General features: G+C 33.6%; 5 protein-coding genes across 6 annotated transcripts; 1 reads left to right on the forward strand and 4 right to left on the reverse strand.

The window, feature by feature from the left end:
* Positions 1-163: 163 nt before the first annotated feature.
* On the reverse strand, positions 164-7,905 carry LOC107194589 (DNA polymerase alpha subunit B). Its single transcript, XM_015584232.1, has 7 exons — positions 7,827-7,905; positions 7,141-7,360; positions 6,994-7,042; positions 1,798-1,898; positions 906-1,697; positions 619-834; positions 164-552 (listed from the first exon to the last, which is right to left on the reverse strand). Exons 1-7 carry the CDS (start codon positions 7,903-7,905, stop codon positions 234-236), a joined length of 1,776 nt encoding a protein of 591 aa, XP_015439718.1. The 3' UTR covers positions 164-233.
* Positions 7,906-8,181: 276 nt separating this feature from the next.
* On the reverse strand, positions 8,182-10,715 carry LOC107194798 (dipeptidyl peptidase 3). The gene is made up of 3 exons (XM_015584498.1): positions 10,269-10,715; positions 8,454-10,197; positions 8,182-8,380 (listed from the first exon to the last, which is right to left on the reverse strand). Exons 1-3 carry the CDS (start codon positions 10,542-10,544, stop codon positions 8,229-8,231), a joined length of 2,172 nt encoding a protein of 723 aa, XP_015439984.1. The 5' UTR covers positions 10,545-10,715; the 3' UTR covers positions 8,182-8,228.
* Positions 10,716-11,779: 1,064 nt separating this feature from the next.
* Positions 11,780-13,327, reverse strand: LOC107194854 (DNA repair protein RAD51 homolog 1). Its single transcript, XM_015584560.1, has 2 exons — positions 13,184-13,327; positions 11,780-13,054 (listed from the first exon to the last, which is right to left on the reverse strand). Exons 1-2 carry the CDS (start codon positions 13,280-13,282, stop codon positions 12,119-12,121), a joined length of 1,035 nt encoding a protein of 344 aa, XP_015440046.1. The 5' UTR covers positions 13,283-13,327; the 3' UTR covers positions 11,780-12,118.
* A 1,005-nt stretch (positions 13,328-14,332) lies between these two features.
* LOC107194998 (cytoplasmic tRNA 2-thiolation protein 2) lies at positions 14,333-16,489 on the reverse strand. Its single transcript, XM_015584734.1, has 3 exons — positions 16,022-16,489; positions 15,635-15,948; positions 14,333-15,538 (listed from the first exon to the last, which is right to left on the reverse strand). Exons 1-3 carry the CDS (start codon positions 16,081-16,083, stop codon positions 14,430-14,432), a joined length of 1,485 nt encoding a protein of 494 aa, XP_015440220.1. The 5' UTR covers positions 16,084-16,489; the 3' UTR covers positions 14,333-14,429.
* Positions 16,490-16,517: 28 nt separating this feature from the next.
* On the forward strand, positions 16,518-18,112 carry LOC107194999 (39S ribosomal protein L40, mitochondrial). Of its 2 annotated transcripts, none has more exons than XM_015584736.1 (6): positions 16,518-16,654; positions 17,035-17,199; positions 17,276-17,359; positions 17,425-17,595; positions 17,665-17,863; positions 17,957-18,112. In XM_015584736.1, exons 2-6 carry the CDS (start codon positions 17,162-17,164, stop codon positions 18,077-18,079), a joined length of 615 nt encoding a protein of 204 aa, XP_015440222.1. In that variant the 5' UTR covers positions 16,518-16,654; positions 17,035-17,161; the 3' UTR covers positions 18,080-18,112. The 2 variants fall into 2 exon arrangements, with proteins under 2 accessions (XP_015440222.1, XP_015440221.1); XM_015584735.1 differs by lacking the exon at positions 16,518-16,654 and adding an exon at positions 16,928-16,947.
* Positions 18,113-18,225: the final 113 nt, after the last annotated feature.

Genomic DNA, 18,225 nt, shown 5'->3' on the forward strand with positions numbered 1-18,225 from the left:
CCGTTATAATTTTTAAGACTTTCAGAATGAGACTAGAGAAATGAAATAAATACAAGAATTCTAAAACTATCAAAGATTACAAACCATAAGCTTTATAACGTTTTTTTATTAACACCATACCACTTCTCAATAAAGGTTAATAATACCGGAAATTTAACTCTTGTATTTCAATGTACAAAAGATACACTCTGCTGAAAACTATAAAAGCGAAAGAAAATAACTATAACGTATCCTTAAACTTTTGCAATTTCGCAAGATATATTGTTTGGATTCCATTTTCCACTAGCGTTCGGTCGTATGCACAGTTTGGCGTAGATATATTTCTGCAGTCGTTCCGGATTTAAAACGAGACATTCGTTGACTACTTTACAGTAATGTTTAATATCGGAGGGTAAAATTATTATGTGTGGTTGACGTTCAAAACAAGCATACTTTTTCCAAAGTGTTGTATCGAGATTCAAACCCATGAACGGTGGATATAAAGGGTAAAATGTAGCTTGCGACAATACATGATCGGCTAGACGACCGAGTCTATCCATGCCAGGCGTATTCCTAAAATGTTGTCCGTTACATTAAAAGTTTGATTGCGTCATCTAAACTATACAATATTACACTTACGAAACTTCTTGTTGTCCCAGATGTCTGACAATATCAACCGAAGTAACCCCTATCTGCAGACCTTCCACGTTTACTACACACGGATCCGGCATGGTATACAGATTCGATGAGTTTGATCCAATTTTATTCGTATAAATGGCAAACTCTGGGGTTGGAAAAACCGCTTCATGATGGATGTCACGATTAGAAGGTACTAATACAACCCGCGTACATTTCCTAAATGTACAGAATAATGGTAAACAAAAATCAAAAGGTATTAACACGATGTTCGATAACAAGTTATGTACCCTTGCAAGCATTGCATGACTTTGGATAAAATTTTATCGAAAAATTCCTGGTACGTATCTTTCAAGGTACAGTTTTTAATTTGAGGATGCGTGTATTCGATAAAGGGTCCAATTAATATCAACACATTTGGTTCTTCTTCCGCGACACGTTCCATTAAATCCCATAACGGCTGATAATTTAAATTGTCGGACGGTGTGAATGGTCCAACCGCAACGTATACTTTCAAGTCCCTTGTTAAATTTGGTGTTTCAGCAATCGGGGCATAGCCCTTTACAAACAACTCTTTTGCCAATAGATAATTGCCCACGGTGTTAGTACCTTCAACCGCAACTATTTGTCCCGGGAAAACTGAATAACGTTTTATTCCACCGAGATCCAACCGGACGATAGGTGCATTGTTATCACCTTTAGATCGTCTGCAACCTTCCAGCATAACGACTTTACTACCAGCTGATTTATCGATTGTGGTTGATATTCTGCCCCATGTCCTAAACGCCACTTGGCTTACGGACATCACATTTCTCACGTAACGTACATTCGAATTAGTAGTTCCCATTTCGTTCCAAATATGGCAGAGTCGCTCGCCAAAACTCTCACAATTGTCATTAAGAGCGGCCCCTTGTTTGGATAACATTTCATACATGTACACCGCATCTTTGGGTACATGAAGATCCATTTTCCCGACCAATACATCGTACTCACCCTGCTTCCTCCAAGACTGTACATCTGGACCAAAGTACAAGAGAATTCTACCTCTAACATTAATGCTTGGAGCGCGATTGGGTACGTTTCTGTAACAACGATTATAAAAAGTTCAATTACATTTCATTGCCACTGAAAATTCTGAAAATTGAATCACCCTCATACTTCTAATTAATGAGCTGTGCTTACATTTTCGAAGTATAGGTTGATGGTGAAAATGTTTGGTCCACTGCTCGTATTTTATTGTCGTTTTCTGTTTCTAATGTTGGACTTCTTCCTCTTTTAATTTGCTTGAAAACAAAGAGACACAAAATATAAAATACACTAATGTAACATTAACAAAAGGAATTCTGCTGAAAATGAAAAATCATGGAAACTTTTGGTGTACAATATGCCGAGAGAAAAACAGACCACCGTAGACGAGTATGTATCTAGTCACGAAATAAATAAAACGTGCACCACATTCATACTCGTCTATGGAATCATCTGTTTCGCATTGTCCTCGGTTTATACAAAAAGTTTCGCAACGCATGAAAAATTTCAAATGAAACGATTTCTTTACGTTCATCTGTGAAGCGGCGATGCTTGACCCTAAACGTGCTTAATGAGTGTGGATCTAGTCACAATTCGATCATCTGTGCACTAGACCTTCACTCATTTAGTACATTCAGGAAATTTGTGTGTCCTGTTCTCTTCATTTTTCTTGTTTTGTTACCTTCGATCACTGCTACAATTTTAGAAAATAAAAACCTCAAATATATGCAGGAAAGATCTTGAATTAATAACGCTTCAATGGGGAAATATAAATAGTTATGGTGGCTTACGTTCAAGAGTTCATCGCAACGAGATGGGTTAACTCTTGTTAACCTGACCGTTCTCGGTGCTCGCTTTATTACCTATTCTTTCAATTATGTTCGGAATATTTCTTGTAATTCGCGTTCAATACTATTACATTGAATTAAAAATAACTTTCTTTGACAATAATGATCAAGTTTCTTCTTCAATTTCAAATTTATTTGAGTATTACTGATTCCAATGGATGTAGCTTCGTATCGAAAAAAACATATTAGCAACTATACTCGCGGTATCATATGTTACATAAGTAACACCTCTCGCTCAAAAACAGACCAGAACGTTAGGGATATATATCGTTGGAACGATACTTGCTGTACCAGATCATGTAAAACTTTAGGTCGATCACCGCGAGCTAGCTCTCTGTTCCCTTTCCCCCTCTTTCCCGACAAATAACACACCGACCCGAGAAGACTATTTCCCCCCCCCCTCTCTCTCTTTCTCTCTCTCTCTCTCCACAAACTAGCCGCCCCTGGCAATCTTTCGCCCCACTGTTCACAAAGATACCGTGGGAAATAATGCAAAGCTTCTACCAGCTACAGTTGTAACCAGCAACGGAAATCATCCGTTGGAATTTGAATCACTTTTCAACGCCAGAATCGATTACTATATTTTTTCTTTTTCAAGTAAACTTCTCGAATTTCTCGCATAACGTGTACAACAACGATGAGGAGTGAGAAGTTAAAGCAAACATACTGAGGAAAGAGATGGGACTGTCGTTGTTGGTCAATTGTAGTTAATTGGTAGTCGTGAACAACTCCCTAAGGAACCGATCTTCCCGACCGAGTCTTAAACGGACTTAAAAAATTCAAAGGTTTTATAAATTTAAAACAATAAATATACATTACGGGAATACTATTTTACAGTATTTAACAGTTTAGAAACTGACTATTCATGGAATATTGCAGTTAGTTGCGCACTGTGCTACTGAAAGGATAATTGATATTGTACACGATAATTTCAAAAAATAAACTTCAATCGTTTAATAGCTATGTATTTCGAGAACGCAATGATACTAGGATATACCTGAATCAAAAAATACTTCTTCTCAGGTACTATCCGATGGAAATAATTTCAGTGATTGTTTTAAGTATACGAAATCTCCTACACGCTTGTCAAGTAACGTGAAATAAACCATAATGCGAAAAAAATTCTTGATTACCAAACACTGTGTGAAGCCTCAAAAGACCGTATCGTATACGAACAGAGTAACATGTACACACGCAGCAAATTCAGGGGCACAGGACAGAGGATAGACACAGACGTACGTTTGTATCGATATAGGTGTCCTATGCGAATAAAATATTACCAGTCTGCAACTTTATGTAGCTCGAACAAATAGAAAAATATCAATATTGAGAGTTTATTGCGTACTCTATTCAACTAATTCAGTAATCAAAGGAACAATCTTTGCGTGAAAAATCTCGAAAGAAGCACGCGACACGGTTGAAGCAACAGGTTGTAGCGACGCGACGCTCAGGACTCGGACGAAACAACGGTCGACGACATTTACGCGGGCGCATACACAGAGAGACAAATGCGACTGAGCTTCTTTCTCCTCGTTCACGCACACAATACTATTTTCACTCACACACGGATGCATGTGCAAACATGTGCACAAGAGACTGTAGAGTTATCCGTGAAGTTTTCTGACGCTTATGCATATATTTCCACAATTCGACAATACGTTTAAGACGGCATCTACTCGATCGTAAGAAAAAAAAAAAAAAGAGACTGAAAAGAGTCAACTTTACCCGCAGCGTGGTACATTCTGTTTCTACGAGCTAGATCTGATACGAGTTCACACAATATACGTACTACTACATTTTATTATACCGATCTGAGAAACAAAAAGAAACGAATGTAATCGAAACGCGAACAATAGTAATATAGCGGTAATACAACCAGTAGCAGTAGCAACAGGTCGCTGTGACGCGAGGCGCTGTACGATTGGCGGAATGACTTTCGAGTATGAAATTCACTCAAACCGAATTCCATGATGGCCGACGCTTCGATCGACCTTTTCAAGATGTAACACACTACCCCGTACACTTCTCTCTGTTGTAATATACCGTTCCGCACCAATTATTCGCTACGATCAAAACAGTATAATATCACAGTTTTCAAGTTGCACGGACGAGAGCAAACTCCACAATGAACCGGCGAACCACTCGACGATATACTCCAAATCCGCGTGACGCGCTGACAGTCTGTGGCGTCGTCGATTCGACGCCATCGAGATATTCGAACACATGTAACGATTTCTTTAAAAGTTCAGGTAAATAATTAACTCCATAAAATAAAATTGTCGTTCTACGAACAGTTGCTCCATGAATTTTTAAATAATTCGTTAAACTGAATAGAAATACGCGAAGAGAACAACGCTTCGGTCGAAAATATCTTAAATGTGCGCACGCGCGCATCAGGATGATAATGGAGTCTGGGTCCTTGAAAACTGAAATCGTACCCTTTGAAGAAATCTGGTCAGCTCTCTTGGATGGAAGGAGAACCCCTCTCTTCACGATTCCCAAGGGGAACGTTGTCTTTTTTCCACCAATAAGAACATATCCGACTATCCCCCTCCACGAGAGAGTGTCCTTTGTGGGAGACCGAGAAAGAGCGAGGAGGGGATAATGGCGGCGATCTACCTGGACGATTTTTGTGGCGGGAATTACGGTGCCTCGACAAGATCCTACAACGACGCTTTGCTTCGGGATAAGAAGCCACCTGCCTCGGAATCGCGTCGGAAATTTCACTCGTACCGTAAACGTTCAACGGCCATAGTAAGCTTGGCGAGATACAACACAATACTTAGCTTTCCGATACATGCTGAATATTTATCGATATTATATTGAAACTGTTAGTATTAATGATTTACGACAAAAAAATTGTATACCATACAAAAGAGATTAATCAATAAATACTAGATAAGTCAGACAGAGAAATATTAATGGATAAAGAATGATAAATTTAGGATTTCGTGTAAAAAAAAACTATCAAATTACATTATTAATGACGTTATACCTTGTAGAACATATTTTGGAATTTAGTTACGGGATGTAGTTAAAATAATATATTTCGAAGAGTAAACGAAATATCATTACTATGAAATAAGCACAATTAAAAAATTCTTGAAACAATTTTTCCATTGTAATTAATCAATGATGTTGTGTGACATAGCTGTTTATAAAAGAATTAGTGATTTTATTAATAAACGGTACGAACTGTAGTAGAATATAATTTAAAGATACTAAAGCGAGTAACAAAGTATTTTACTTTCTTTCGAAGCTAACAAAATTATGTTGAGAATTATTTTCGGTCGTGTATACCGTAAACTTGATCTCACGGTCACGGTTAACAAAACAGAATCGTCAATGTGGTTGAATAATTTATTTTATCGACGAGACAAAATAGCACTAAAAAATGTTCCTTCCGTTCTACCTACTATTTCATTACACAGAAAGCTAGATGTTCTACAAAGAATTAGATGCACAGGTAGAAATCTTACGTCATTACTACTATAGACCATAGATCGACCATGAAGAATGTGAAGCAGTGTTGCCAAAGCGAGTAAATCATTGCAATGCCAAGGTTGAGGTTCCAGATAAAACGTATCCTTCTGCCAACGACTTTAAAATTTGTACAGTGCCCCAGAAAACTAAAAGACTTTCACAATTTTTGTTGATGCCCATAAATCATTAACAATTTTCTCTATCTTTTTTATAAGTATGTTTCTATTTAAACACGCATGTACAAGTAATGGTATGTAAGAAATTTTGTTAATATGCTTTTGTTAGTAAAAATTATATGTTCTATTATTATGAACTTAAAAAATCGAAGAGATAATTGTTAAACATAAAAACGAAATTATATCATGTTCGAAAATGTTTTTTTTGTCATAAAAACTATTGATCGTTGAATTTACGATGCACGACGTAAACGTTTAAGTTAAATAATCTGTTTTATGCAATAAAAATGAACATCTATACAGATGATTAAATGAACTATTTATAAATTATTAATAGTCTTGTAGCAAAATTGGATCCTACGTAATTGAGTACTATTCATCCAGAACGAGTAGTTTCATAAATCTGGCAACAATGTTGGAAGGCCATTACAGGGGTGGAGACCTTTCCCTCTTGTAAAAGGAAATAAGGGGAACAGGCAGCTTTTGAAATCATCAAAATATCCCGTTCGAAGTTTAACAATAGGTCTGCATAGACCAAAATACGAAACATTACAGTGAATTAAATTTAGTAAACACTCATGACGAAATATTAGCGAAATATGTTTAAATATAATTATTACTTAAAATCGTTAAATTATTTTCCCTATTGTTTTTACCATCAACAAATACCAAATATTACTTAAGCATTTCTTGGTGAAATATAATTCAAACATGTTAACATCTAATGTACTAGAAACTATTGTATGACAAAAAATTTGGTTTATATTAAGATATAAAAAAGAATTTATTATTTTGATGATGTGTTAGAATGTGATAAAAAATTTAGAAGTAAAATAGAAACTTACCCTTGATGATGAAGATTGACCAGTGCTATATATGTCTAACACATTATTACTGTTATAATAATATAAACAATTACATGTAAGAAAAGTATGTAGCGATAATAAGAAATGAAATGTTAGTGTTTTCACTTGTAATATATGAAAGGATACATGATTTCTTCATTTGTTTGCACATCAATTTCTATATTTGATGCTGTATGTGCGACACTTTCAATAGAATCTTTTTTATTTTTTTGTAATTCTTCATGTTCCATTTTATCAAGATCATGTAGTGTTGGATCAATATTCAAAGATCTTGGAACACTATATGCTACCCATAATTCAACAAATGTTTCTTCATCGATGTCATAATTATGACAAAGCTGAAGACCTAATTGAAAATATATCTGTCTAATTGAAATTGGAATGCATACTCAGTTACGAGTATTTAATATATAATATATATACATATATATTAAAATGGTTGTACTGAATCATAAATATACAATTACATTTTACAAAGGATTAAGATTATACATGAAATTTAATACTTAAATAACTTGACAACATGCTATGATAGAAATTGTTCTTTAGATATAAGGTTATATGATGTAGTTAACTGCTTTTAATACTTTTTAAGTACATTGCATTTTAAAAATGTACATAACGGAATAAAGAGTGACATAAATTACTGAGCACACTTAACATGTACTACTTTTTTGCAGCTTATTTTAACTTTTACTTGTCGTTGGATCTCTTAATTAACACTTCCGATAAGGCTAATCGCATACAAAATCACACTATTAATAATGTAATACGATGAATAGATGATTTAACAAAATAATTAAATAACTTACATCTATCGACAACAGATTGATCAGGAACATCACAACCCAAATTACAGAAGCACGAAATTAACGTCTCCTCCGACACCATTTTGCTCTGTAAACGCCGTCCTTCAGGATTTTCCCGCCAACCCGGCAAATGTAATAGACATGCGCAGTGTTACCACTGATCTTTGTATTAACAAATTAAGTACGAAACTTACGATATATTAAAATTTATCCAAATTTAATGATCGAAATAATTTTCAGTGCACTTATTTATTAATTTTCTATGGATACAATAATTCATATTTTTACAAAATCTTCGTTAATCAAAGTATAAAAAAATGTACGTTGTTTATACATATATACCCACATAATTATAGCATACATAATTCAAAATATAATGAAAAAATAATTATTTCAATAATTGTATTACTTATGTTCTAACGTAAAGTATTTTTCATCTTTTTCCCAAAGTTTAATGAAAGTTTGGGAAATTTCTGTAGAAGGAAATCTTTCTATCCAAGACTGAATTAATCCAGCAAAACTGGGTTCATAGTTCTTCAAATGTACTTCATCTGAACCTGTGTCATTGAAGACTGCATTAGTATACAGAACTGACAAATTATATAATAAAAATAATGATTAAGTAAATACCATTTATAAATGTGTTTGATTGTACAAATATTTTTCGAGGTTCTTTATGAGCAAGAACAATATCTCTCCAATGTGCCCATGGATGTGGTCCTGCTTCGGGCACTTCACTATATTTTTCATACATTTCCTTTGCTGCATCAATGTCACCTGTACTTTTATAAATTTGTAACTTATTTAAAAAGTCTCCAATTGCTCTCTTGCCAACAGTCAGAATCTTAGACCTATCTACACTGAATAATAAATTCTTTCCAGACTCAGATTCAACTACATTAACGAAACCATCGCCAGCCTCAATGCATACTCTAAGTAGAACGTATCTTGCTTGAGAGTGAGCTTGTAACCACTTTTTAGTGGATGGTTGATACATTTCTAAAGCTTTCGCACATCCATTCCACAAGAGAGATAACCAATTGACATATATTATGTCATCTGCTTTAGGACCATCGTGCCCAAATATACTTAATACATCTTTTTCCAAAGACAGATATAACCCAACAGCTTCTGCTCTACATTCTTCATAAGATGATCCCATTTGGCCAAACTTTGAATCATATGTTTCACCCGGTAGAAAGAATTTATCTATTACTTCTCCAGTTAAGGGATTTTTTACATTTACTTTATCAAAGTTATAAGAATCAGGTCCTAACTGCCTCAACAATTTACCTGTCCCATGACCAAGAAGTTCATGCAAACCAACTTGTACTTCAAAACTTGCAACTCTATAAGTATTCATTAGAGCCTGATCATGTTCAGATAAAAATGGTATTACGTCTAACTTCATATTTGCAGGAATTACATTACCAAGAGATACATTCTTAAATCCTTCCGACTGTCTAATTTCATCATAGTTCGGAATATTTATTCCAGCAGGTATACCAGATCCAGAAAATGTTAAAACATCTAAAGAAGTAAAGTCAGGTCTTAAGAATTCGTCCTTTTCAAAGTCTGTACCCCAGGGAAGTTTTGGTATAAATTTCTCTGCATTGTGTACCAAAGTAGCAAATTTTTTAGACATTTCTTTATTTACCATTGCTACAAATCCCTCAAATTCTCCTCTCTGGCCAGCAGGATCTCTGTAAGTTTCAATAAAACCAATATAGGTTTCTATAACTGGTCCTTTATCCTTAATCCAGAATCGTGAACCATCTTTATGGGCCTGCAATAATCCTGCTGTGAAATGTTCTATATACTTGTTCAACATATTTTTCTGATTGTCATTTGCTGCATACTCTTTTGCCTTCTGTAGATTATCAACAACTGGAATTAACAGCTGACTATAATCTCCTCTTGCAATCTTGAATTTAGCATTCTTGTAGACTTCTTCTGACAATGTAATATTAGGATCAGTATCAGTTTTTACAGAAGCTAATCTGATTTCATATGAATCCATATTGCCTGAATTCACAGTTTTAAAACATCTTGCATTGTAAGATTCTAATCCTTTTTCTTGCATAAATTCATTGACCAAGTCAGCATCTTTATCCGTACAATTGGCAGAGAAATAGGTTGTGACACCCTTATCACCTAATCCCAAAGACTTTAATTTTCCTTTTATCGAATACACTACATCTTGAATTTTATTCCAAATTTCATCAGTACTTTTAGAATTATCTTTATATGCTTTTGAAACTTTTATTACAGTTTCAAATTTTTCTTTAGGCAATTTGGGAATTATCTTACTATCACCGAAGGACTTATAATTACCAGCATTTGCAAATATTCCACAACTATATACTAGGAAAGCCTAGAAATACATAATTTAAAAAAAAAATTAGATTTTGAAAGCAAAATTAAAAGTTAATATAGTCAACTCACTGTAAATTCATCTTCACTGATGCCACCATCAAGTGCTGATTTCTTTAATTCATCTATACTTTCAGATATAAAAACTTTGTGTAAAAGAGCAAATATTAATGGTGATTCAGGAGAAGTTTGTATAAATACAATAAGACTGCCATTCCATGCAGCTTGACTTAAATAATGTGCGTATAGTTTTTCTTTTGTTGTTAGAGCTTTAAATGCACTTTCGCATTCTAAAGAAATTATCGGTTGATTGTTCGGTAAAGTAAAGAAAGAAGTGTCGTCACTCATTTTCGTGCACAAATGTCTTATGCTGGAATGTAAAGTTGGAATTTATAATCAATATATTTGACAAATGCAATATAAACTATTCTATAATTCTTATCCAGATATAAATGAATACACTAGTTCTACGGCAGTAACTTTACTTATAAAATCTTAACGCATTTAAGGTTAACTTAATTTACAACAAACATGTCTGCAAGTTACTTAAATTGGACTTGATTTCACATATACACAATGTATATACAAGTGTAGGTACACAAATCATTTAAACTCATAACCCACCATAAATTATAATTTTTTTTTAAATGTTTAATCTTTCTGGTTGATAGCAATGTCTCAGTAGTTTTTTTATTTAAATAAATACCGACTGAAGTAGAACGTGTAAAATTCTGAAATACTTTTCTGAAAATGATAGTCTGTTGACACAAACTCCAACTATACAAATTAAACATTATAATTTACAGTAACAGAAGTTACTATATACATGTATAATTTAATGGTTATACTAAAATTTCCTAGATAGTCTAGTACTAAAACTAACAATGAAGCAATGAATATAAACTTTACCGTTGTCCGACGTATAACGATTCACGTTAACTAATGTTAACCTTGAATTTAGGATACTTTCTTCTGCGATGCTGTTTGTTCTTGTAGCGAATCTTATCTTTAATTTTATCAATTCTTATCATACTAAAATTTATACATGTACATTTATGCATAAGGAATCGAACTTAAAAGCAACGAGACAAATCGAATATTTTATTTTTTTTAGTGTATATATATATATATTACAGAACATTGTTAATTCTTATACAAAATGGTACAAATATAAAACAGTAGAACTTTTATTATTTTTATCTATTTTTCTTATCATTCATTTTTGTCTATATGATAATTGTATGGTACTTATAAAACTAAGTTAATTAATTGTTTATTTAATAATACTTTTAAGTAATAAAAATAATATACAGTATCGGACGAAGGAATTCAGACAAGTACATTTTTCGTTGTATTTGTTTGTTCTGCCCTGCAGAGTGTTTACGATTATTCCGACGCAAACTTCCATAAAAGTTACATGGAGTTACTTACGTACCACAATGTGTAAAATAAGTTTTATCTGTATATAGCTAGACAAAAGTATTCGGACGTTTCATTCACAACCATAAATTGTAATCTGAAATAAGAACTTCACAAGAACATTATAATTATACCTTTATTTTATTCATTCTCGGATGGTACGACGTAAAAATTCAGGAAAAATTTGAAAACGAAACATCACAGATGGCTGAAATGGAACGCAATCATCCATAGTTTCTTCAATGTGTGGACATCCCTAAATAGATAGTATATTCGACAAAATAAACAATTTGTTCGAAAAGGACATTTAGAAAATAAATCGAGTGTAGGCGATCTAAGAAAACAAGAATTAAAACTTAATTCAAATACTACTGGAAACGGTTTTTGTCCGAAAACATTTGTCCGGTACTGTATATCCTCCAAATAGCATCTATATATACAAAATAAGGCACTTTCAGGACTTTTTGAGGTACAAATACTACTTATAGAAGACAAGTATACTATTATTCCTTAACATCCCCAATTCCATCTGCATTTATGGCAAACATAGCTTCACTCTCAGGCAAACAAGGTGAATCATAAATTTTGCATATTCTAGTTTCTCCTCTTCCTTTGCGTAAATAAAGCCTTGTGGTGCTTGCATGTGCTAGAATGTTACCACCAATTGGTTTTTTTTGATCTCCACCAAACATGCTTGCTGCACCATCAACTTGTGCCACAACTTGGTTGGTAATAACAACAGCAACACCATATTCATCAGCTATTCTCAATAGCATTCTAAGAAACCTAGCTAAATGCATTTGCCTAGCACTTAATTCACCTCTTCCAGAATAATCAGTCCGGTAGAGACCAGTTGCGCTATCTACTATCAGTAAGGCATATCTAGATTCTATCATCATAGCACTAGCATTAATTAATAATTGAGTTTGATGATCTGTATTGTAAGCTCTGGCACAAGCTACATTGTCTAAAACAGAATCCCCTGCAATCTTATACCTTTCTGCAACAGCAATTAATCTTTCAGGTCTAAAGGTTCCTTCTGAATCAATGTAAAGACACTTTCCTTCTGCACCACCCATATCTATAGGTAACTGACAATTAACTGCAAGCGTATGGCACAACTGAGTTTTTCCTGTTCTAAATTCCCCAAAAATTTCTGTGATAGAGCCAGTCTCTATACCACCTCCCAACAATCTATCTAATTCAGTGGAACCAGTTGTTACAAATACAATATTCGATCGAATTTGATGAATTTCTGTAGCACTTTTAAATCCCATCACAACTAATTTTGAGGCTTCTTGCAGTATCTTATCTGCTTTAGCTTCACTAATACCTTTAATAGTAATCAGATGTTTCTTTGGAGCATAAGCTACAGCTTCAACTGTATGGTAACCTGCTTCCTCCAATTTTTTTATATCTCCAGCTGTTATGCCATTCCTCTGAATAAAAAATATAATTATTAAATGGTTCATAAAATCAAACGTTTTCAGCAATGTACACAATTTTTTGAATACGTATGGGAACAATGTAATTAAAAGAGTATGAAAAAGGTTAAAGACATCATATACCTCAAGAGTTTTAATTAATTTCACTTGTGGAACATATTCCTCAAATTCTTCGTCACCTTGGAGGGTGGCTGTAGTCGCTGTAGCCGCTGTAGCTGACATTTTTCAATGAATTATCTTTTTCAAATGGAAGACGATCTATGGAACGAAATGAAAACACGGTTTTGAAGCAAATGTTAACTTCGCGGCAAAATGGACTGAAATAGACGTAAATAAAAGCGTCACTGTGTGACTGTACTGACAGCGCCGCCACTGCACTACAAGTACTGTCCGTATAAAACTTCTTCATTAATGATGAAAAACTGTATTTATTAATCTTTTACTATACTATATAGTTATGTTCTCATTGTTAATAAATTATTATATACTTTAATGTAAATACATATTACAGATTGCTGACAAATATACATTTAATACGGTAACCACTTTAGACGTGCGCTATGTGCGCATATGTGTTATTGTGTAAGTTTATATAAGTTCACAAGTTCACTAATTTAGTGTGATAAAGTAATAGTATGTTAAATTTAACAATTACGTTTACTACCTATAGCACCGAAAAAGAATTCTAATTTATAAAAAAACAAATACATAAATGAATAATGTACAAATGAATTTAAATTTTCTGTCAAGCTCTGTTGGTAAATGGAGTTTTCATATGATTAAATACATGTGTACGTACAGGGTGTAAAAAAATGTGGGTGGATCCGGAAATGGGAGACTCGTGAGGTGATTTGAAACAGGTTTTTCCGTAGCAAAAAGGTTATCCGAGGCTTTGTTAACGAGATATTAACGAAAAACCCCGACCAATCAGAGCGCGCGTCTGCCAGCCGAGTTCCCGCGGTAACGTTGGCTACTAATCGCAGCGCGTAGCCAACGAATTGTTAAAATTTGTTTGTTGGTGGTTTTATTTATAAGATACTGTAGCAAATTATATCGTTAATGTAATGTATGTCCATACAATATACAGTAATGTCCCGTTAAACGCTAGGAAAAGTTGGTCTTTTCAAAGGTTTTGCTTCACCCACACTATTAACATGTCCTCCTTGGATCCATTGTTCTACATTATAATTAGAAGTATATAATGTTTTTTCATCGAATTTACTGAAAACTAATATACATACTTAAAATACTATACATGTTGGGTGTCTTCACTATTATAAAACATATTTTTTTTATCAATTGTACAATTACTTTTAATGTAGAGAATGAAAATTTGAACTGCCATTACAAGTTCTAATACTACTCGTTTCTACAATAAAAATTCTGTTATTTCATTCCGCAAACGCGTCATTTGTATGTTTTCTTGGATTTTGTCGTATATAAAAGAAGATAATAAATTAATCTTCCGATTTGAATTTAAAGCAATTATTTTGCAGCCATAACAGAGATCTGCTTCAACCATGGATGGTTGCAGAGACTGTCCACAGAACGAACTGCACTCGGTATTGTTGCATTCACAATGCTTTTTCTCACAGTCATTTATTCTTCCTGTCTGTTTATCTTTTAATAGATCGTCCAGGTTTTGCGAACTTGAAGTCATGCTTGAATAGAAATCCATATTCGTTGACACAACTTGGGAATACATTTTGGCTTGCACAACCGAGAGTTGTTCTTTGTGTAAATTATCAGAAATCAGAGGCAATTCGCAAAGTGCACAGGTATTATTCATGTCATTAATAGGTTCTATGTCCCTATTGGTATATACATTATGAACTCCTTTTATCTTCGTTGCTAATTTCTCACTGGTACGATATATGGTAGAGACAGTACCATGAAATTCAAAATCTAAGTTGTGAATAAAGTTTCTTGCAATATTTCTTATTGAAGCAGGGTAAGGTTGAATATACTTTGGAGGTGCAAGAATGGGATTTAGTTTATGGCACTGCAAGTAGCCTTGTATGTCTTCTTGTGTAAAATCTCTGAGTGGTCTAAGTAAGGCTACATCAGCGCACCTTGTATCATAAAAAGCAACATTTACAGATAATTGAGAACCTCTTCCTGTTGACACATCTCCGAGTACTTTTATTGCAAGATCAACAGACGTGTCGGCAACAAAAATTTTATTACAATTTAGTTTACGAGCTGCAGATATAAGTAGTTTCCTTTTCAGTTGCCTTAATAATTCATCTCTCACTGTATCATTCTCCATGCTTTCGAACATTTCCTTCATAAATCCATCATTGTCAGTCGTACTTGATTGTAAAGGAAGTACAGACTGAATCTTTTCACAAAGAATATCAGTGGTACAAGTTGTCAAAGATGTTACATACATTGTTACTTCTAAGTACTCTGCTTCTTTAACTAATGCATCTTGAATATGTTTCCTTTCCTCCAATGATATTCCTTTTACCATACCATCTATGCACACAAATAAAAAAATAAGGACATATTAAATAAATATAGCGGTAATTTCCTTTAATCAATAATAATTATAGATTTGAACATTAATATTACCATCTATATAAAGTATTTTACATTTAAACTGAAGTCTTTTAGAAGCTGATTCATTCATATTATCTTTGATAAGGTGCAAAAGAACTGTTGAATTTGCCTTCCCTGAATGTGCAATAAGCACTGAATCGCTTGGACGTAACAATTTGGATTTACCAAGAGTGGCTTTGAATTTGTGCATTGACACAGATAAGAAGCACGTTTTACAATAGCCATATTTGCCCCTCAACGAAACTTCAGTTTTTTGAGTTTTACACTTTTTGCAAAATGAGTTAATGTTTGTCGGGCATGTAGAAACAATAGTACAGGCAGTGTCTCTAGAAAAGTAATTAAACAATAATGATATAATACGCATATACAGTGTCTTGGACACAATAATGAAACACTCACGTATTTAATGCTGTCTGGTCCGTTTCAAAAGTATCACACTCAAAATCGTTCAGTGTGCACATTGTTCCTTTTGTTAATTATATTTTTATTCCATAATAATACAAAAACCATCTAATTTTAATTTAATAATACAAAAAAATTCGATCTCCGATGAATTCTATAGTCGGTCACGGCCAGTCACGGCTGTCACGCACGTGTGGCACGTCGCCCCAACGTCCCCTATGCACAGCTATTGCTGGGTACTGTTGCACAAAGGTACACAGGTTAAAGAAATATACAAGCATTTATTTACATGCTTGTTGTAACACTATTATACTATCTGTAATACGACATAACTTGAATTTTTGTTTCGATGTCGTTAATATAAAATATACAGATTATGTGTCGCGTGTAAAGAACTATTAAGTTTCTCTACCAATCAGAATCGATCACGAGAAATCACGAATCACTGTGAAAAATCACCGTGATTGGCAACGAACGTGATCGAATCATGAGTGATTCACAAGTAGCAGTTCACGCCATCTCTATAAAATACTTTACATTCAGAACTGAAGTTGGATTATAAGATAAGCTTCAGAAGTCGAAATTTCTTTCTGGTAATCTGATATATAACGCAGATCGGTTAGGTATATTGTACGTAATTGCTCTTGCGAAAATACACACACCACACGCATACATGATTGATGACATTATGTTGTGTAAACCAAATTTTTCAGGATTAAGATCATTAGAATCAAATATACGTCATTGTAATCAAATATACGTCATTTGTTAATATTACAATTGAAATAATTCTACGGAAATAACATTATAATTCTTACGTAACAATCGCACTTATCACTCTATTCTATGGTTGAGTTTTACACAATGCCATCATTATTTTTTCACAAATTTGTTTGTGTACCTACTTACTATGTCCAGTAAACGTAAATACTATGTGGTACTAACTAATAATCATACAGAACACTATCAATTTTAATCTAATGAATAATTTGTAAATATTTTCTGTATAGCTTTTATCTGTATATAGTTAAAAGTCGAAAAGAAACGAAAAGGTTACAAACGTAACTTACAAAAAGTAATTGGAAGATATCAAACACTGATCTTAAGGATACAAATAATTTTGAAAATTATAAAGAAATGGCAAGTGTACTATACGTAATAAACACTTTCTCCAGGTAATGATAAATGAATGAAATTTAATTTTCAGACATTTCGATGTCGCTTTATAATTTCAATTATTTGTTTATACAGATTATCTGTCTGCTCGACCGTTAATCCGCGCAATATTTCTACATGTATGAATCCGTTGTGTTTTCAAGTAACCAATGTGCTTTTGTAAGTAATTCAGTATTGAGGTTTTGCAAAATGTAATTTCATAATATGATTTTTTACTGTTTTAGAGGAGAACCGCTTAAAAAAAAGAAAAAGATTGATCCCACTATAGTCAGAGCTAGAGAAGAAAGGAGGAAAAGAAAATTGGAGAAACAAATTAGGCGTTTAGAAAAGCTTGCCCAACAGTTGAAACCAATCTTCGAAGTAGATATATCCTCAGAGTTAATGGAGCAGATAGAGTATGATTACAAATTATTATTTCTTGTCTTCCATTTCTGACATTATCAGACACAAATGCACATTTTTAGGGACAGGTCCCGTAATCTTGCACCGTTATCTCCCCAAGAAACAGAAAGAAGAGCGTTATTGGAGAAGGAATGGAGCAGATATAAGCTGGATCAGTGGAAAAGGGATATAAACACTATTGAATCTATCCTACATTCACAGAAAATAGCACTGAAAGAACTGAAAGCTGTATCAAAGCAACTTTATGAGGAAGCAATACAAGTACACATACATAGTTTGACTTTACTTAATCGTATTGACAGTTGGCATAGGTCAATTACACAAAGCCATTTTCACATTATGTTTCTTTTTCAGTTCGACGAAACGTTTCTGCCATACAGTGCATTAGGACCGGTAAATACTCCACCAATAGAGAATTATGATAGTCCGGACGGTGCATATATAGAAACTACTCTTAAATACGTAGATGAAACGTAAGCAAATAGAAAGGGTGATAAATGTGAAACGATAGATAATGCAAATAAAGAATTGCGAAACGCGAGAATACCAGTGTTTGCTTACTGCTCTTATGATATAAAAGTGTTACTTGCTCGAGATAATAGATACAAAATCAGTTGTATGAT

This window comes from Dufourea novaeangliae, unplaced genomic scaffold, assembly GCF_001272555.1.
Source record: "Dufourea novaeangliae isolate 0120121106 unplaced genomic scaffold, ASM127255v1 scaffold8, whole genome shotgun sequence".
Taxonomy (NCBI): Eukaryota; Metazoa; Arthropoda; class Insecta; order Hymenoptera; family Halictidae; genus Dufourea; species Dufourea novaeangliae.